The 4582-nt window shown below is 47.9% G+C and overlaps 1 protein-coding gene across 1 annotated transcript; it reads left to right on the top strand.

Annotated features, from left to right (window-relative positions):
* Positions 1–983: 983 nt before the first annotated feature.
* On the top strand, positions 984–3765 carry fzd9b (frizzled class receptor 9b). Its single transcript, XM_019259421.2, has one exon. The coding sequence runs from the start codon at positions 1535–1537 to the stop codon at positions 3290–3292; it is 1758 nt and encodes a 585-aa protein (XP_019114966.1). The 5' UTR covers positions 984–1534; the 3' UTR covers positions 3293–3765.
* Positions 3766–4582: the final 817 nt, after the last annotated feature.

Here is a 4582-nt window from a genome sequence, read left to right as displayed (position 1 = left end):
GACGTAGGGCAGCTCAGAAGTCCTTGCAGTAGTTTCATTTTATATCAGCTTTACTTTGCAGATTGAGATCTTAAAATCGTACAAGTAACTGAATTTAACTCAAGGTTAAAATGCACCTTACATGTTAATGCCACGTTTACTCAAACACTGTACATGTGTGTGTACGATTTTGAGGTGTGAACTTGCTTACATTGTGCATATATGTACTCCATCACCTTTTAAAAAAAAACCTTTAAATATGTATTTTATGTATTTTTGCTGATATACTTCTATACTGTTACTCAAGCCTGCATGGCCCCAAATCCACCAGATTTGTTATGAGGCACTTAATACATACTAAAATGATGTGGGTCTTAAGGTGGCCCTGCATATTGATCTAATCTTAAGGACCTGTTTATATTGAAGTATATTTTTACTTAGTATATTAACTTAAGCAAACAATGTGGCTACTTCTACATAACTGTGCACTGCGAGTAATAATGATCTAATAAAGTCCAGGATTATTCTGCAAGTATTCAGATAAAGTGGTAAAACCACATTGTGAAATTACAAGTAAAATCCTTCATTATTAAAGTTGGTTGTGAAGATGTACCTTAAGTATGAAGAGTAAAGTGCAAATAAATGGCACCAGTGAGTGTCTTTTTCACTTTAGAGTGATTCATAAGCTCACCGTGTGGTTTTGAATGTACAACCTAAAAGTATTTAGTTACTATAGGCTATAAATAGTGTATATGAGATGAGAATGGGCATATTGAAGCACACTTTCTGTATTTCTACCTTTTGAACGCAGTACTTGTACTTGTAACTGAGTATTTTTACATCTCGGTGTGGGTATCTGACTCTTGTAAAGGGTCTGAAAGCTGAAATATCGGAGGTATTTGACCATCCTGCAGCATCTGTCTGATAATTTTCCTTGTGTGGTGCTGCCGGTTGAAATGTGAGCGTCACGGAGCGCCCACCCTCCTCCTCCTCCTCCTCCTCTCTCTCCTCTCTCTCTCTCCCTGACTGGAGTCCCACTGAGCGGCTCTCAAACTTCAGTGTCGAGGCTGAAAGCGGAGGTACAAGAGCCGGAGCCGACAGACTAACGGCTGGACTGTGTGTGTGTGTGTGTGTGTTTGTACCGGACACAAACGGCGCCAACGGCCGCTTTCATATCTTGTCTTTATATATTTCAACGGCTGCTAACGGTCGGTCGGTTGCAGGATTTACACTGAGCTCTCGGTTTGTTGTTTTTTTATTCACATTTGTTGTTTTGTCGAAGTTTCCGACGCCACGTTTTAGTCACGGACCCTCAATCTCGTCTGTCTGTGGGATTAATCGTTTTTAATTCAACACTGACTCACTACTTTCTGTGTTTCCGGAGGGTTTTCTCCTCTAACGGGAGCGGTGACGGTAACACTTGGACCTGCCTTCGCCATGGGGAAATAGCGGAGATCTCTGTGTAACCGACCACCCGTGTGTGTGTGTGTGTGTGTGTGTTTGACACTTTCATGCTCGTTTTTCAAAGACACAGCTCCGTTTTTCCACCAAAACAATGAGCATGGATGGTTGTCCGCTGAAGGTGGTGATCTTCCTCTGGTGTCTGCTGGTGATTTCTGGCTCCAGCTTTGAGATCGGCTCCTACGACCTGGAGCGGGGCAGACCAGCCAAGTGCGAGCCCATCGTGATCCCCATGTGCGAGGGGATCGGCTACAACCTGACCCGGATGCCCAACTTCATGGACCACGACGACCAGAAGGAGGCTGCCATCAAGCTGAATGAGTTTGCCCCTCTGGTGGCTTACGGCTGCGATGTGCACCTCCGTTTCTTCCTCTGCTCCCTCTACGCCCCCATGTGCACGGACAAAGTGTCGACCTCCATCCCAGCCTGCAGACCCATGTGCGAGCAGGCCAGGGAGAGGTGTGCACCCATCATGAAGAAGTTCAGCTACACCTGGCCCGACTCGCTCGACTGCTCCAAGCTGCCGACCAGAAACGACCCCAACGCTCTGTGCATGGAGGCCCCCGAGAACGAGACCAGGACGGAGGGCAAGAAAGGCGAGGGCATGCTGCCGGTTCCCCCTCGACCCAGGCAGCCGGGCGGCACCAGCGGCCGCTCTCCGGGCAGCATGGGCTCCTGCGAGAACCCCGACAAGTTCCAGTTTGTGGAGAAGAGCCAGTCGTGTGCGCCCCGCTGCTCCTCCGCCGTGGACGTCTTCTGGTCCAGGCAGGACAAGGACTTTGCCTTCATCTGGATGACGGTGTGGTCCATCCTCTGCTTCATCTCCACAGCCTTCACCGTCCTCACCTTCCTGCTAGAGCCTCACCGCTTCCAGTACCCCGAGCGCCCCATCATCTTCCTCTCCATGTGCTACAACGTCTACTCTGTCGCCTTCATCATCCGCTCGGTGGCCGGGGCGGAGAACATCGCCTGCGACTGGGAGAACGGAGAGCTGTACATCATCCAGGAAGGGCTGGAGTCGACGGGCTGCACCATCGTCTTCCTCATCCTCTACTACTTCGGCATGGCCTCTTCTATCTGGTGGGTCATCCTCACCCTCACCTGGTTCCTGGCTGCGGGGAAGAAGTGGGGCCACGAGGCCATCGAAGCCCACAGCAACTACTTCCACATGGCCGCGTGGGGCATCCCAGCTCTGAAGACCATCATCATCCTAACAATGAGGAAGGTGGCTGGAGATGAGCTGACGGGGCTGTGCTACGTGGGAAGCATGGACTCCGGGGCGCTCACGGGCTTCGTCCTCATCCCTCTGTCCTGCTACCTGATCATCGGCACCTCCTTCATCCTCACCGGCTTCGTGGCGCTCTTCCACATCCGGAGGGTGATGAAGACGGAGGGCACCAACACGGAGAAGCTGGAGAAGCTCATGGTGAAAATCGGCATCTACTCCATCCTCTACACGGTGCCGGCCACCTGCGTCATAGTCTGCTACTTCTACGAGAGGCTAAACATGGACTACTGGAAGCTGAGGGGGCTGCAGATGAAGTGCGGCTCGTTCAACGCGCTCACCGGCGACTGCTCGCTGCAGACGTCCGTGCCCACTGTGGCTGTGTTCATGCTGAAGATCTTCATGTCGCTGGTGGTGGGCATCACCAGCGGGGTGTGGGTGTGGAGCTCTAAGACGCTGCAGACCTGGCAGGGCCTGTGCAGCAGGAAGCTGACAGACAGGACTAGAAGCAGGAAACCCTGCAGCGGCGTCAGCTGCGGCAGCACACACTGCCACTACAAATCTCCTGCTGTGGTTCTGCACATGGCCAAGACTGACCTGCACTCAGACAACCCTACACATGTGTGAGAGGGAGGCATAACACACACACACACACACATTTAAACATACGCACACACACACACTGCCAACTCACAAACACACACATATGCCCTGAGTAAGGAGCTGCTAAAGACTTAAGGAAGATGAGTGGTTGAATTGAACTGTCAGTCACTGCTCTGCTGCTGCCAATGGACACACACAGGTACAGGCGTCACTATCTATAAACAGTATTCATCACGTAAAGGGAAATGTTCAGTATTGTTACCCATATTCTTCTGTTTCATAGTGTTCTGTGCAGTAGACATGCCCAGTGTTTCGAAGCAAAAAAGCTATCTTGGGAAATATGAGTTCTCTCTGAAAGTGGCATGATTCACTGTATAAATCTGTATAAATGTTTTATTTATTGTAAATATATTTAATTTAAAGTTATCAGATTTGTTGTTTAGATGCATTTATTGAAGGTAAAGGGAAATTTAAGTGCCTTTTTATAAGAAGTCTTCTGGCCCTTTTTTTTTTTTTTTTTTTTGGAGGATAAAATAAATCTGTGGACTTCACGTTCAGCTTCCTGGTGTTATTGTTCGTCACAGACGCTTCATGATGAATATTTAACCGTTTAAATTGTCACAAATGAGTCGTGTTTTCCATGATCTTCCTTCACACACGGGGGACTCCTCCTCATGCATGCTTCACGACCTCCCCCGGAGGCGTCCCCGACAATAATCCTCAAAGAGAATCGCTGATGAACGGAGTGACAATCCGTTGCAAGTATTAATGTTTGCATCATCGTCTTAAAAATGCAGGAGCACGTTTTGCGGAGGAATATATTTAATTAATGCCGCAGAATCGCTGTTGTTGCCCTTCATCGCTGGCTCCCCATTTGATCCCCGTGCAAACACTCGCAACACTTTGATCTGAGAGGACAAATCTGAAGTGGATTTCAGCCTTATTGCACGGTTTCACTGATACTCTTACAGATTTAAGTTACGCACAGGCACTCGAAATTGCGGTCGCTCATTGAGTAGATGGATTGTTAACTTAATATTTAAGTTTATGTGTGGTTTGTGGTTGTATTTCTAAATTAAGGGAATTCCCCGATACAAAACATCCAGATTTCCATGTTTTAAACGTTTGACGTGGCTGAAAGGAACAATGCAGCATTAATTCTTGAAGCACCACCATCAGGTATAAATAATCACTGACTGCTGGAGAGAAAAAGTGTGTGCAACATTATTTTCATCACATAAATACTCAAAGTTGGGATCTTGCAACTAACATTTCAGTAATAAAAGTCAATTTTACTATGCATGAGAGTCACCA

This window comes from Larimichthys crocea, chromosome VII, assembly GCF_000972845.2.
Source record: "Larimichthys crocea isolate SSNF chromosome VII, L_crocea_2.0, whole genome shotgun sequence".
Lineage (NCBI taxonomy): Eukaryota > Metazoa > Chordata > Actinopteri > Sciaenidae > Larimichthys > Larimichthys crocea.
The sequence above is the reverse complement of the archived record's forward strand: the minus strand, read 5'-3'. Positions and strand labels throughout refer to the sequence as shown.

What these genes read in the sequence shown, in the direction of transcription:
- fzd9b (XM_019259421.2), top strand. Translation starts at nt 1,535, where the DNA reads ATGAGCATGGATGGTTGTCCGCTGAAGGTGGTGATCTTCCTCTGGTGT.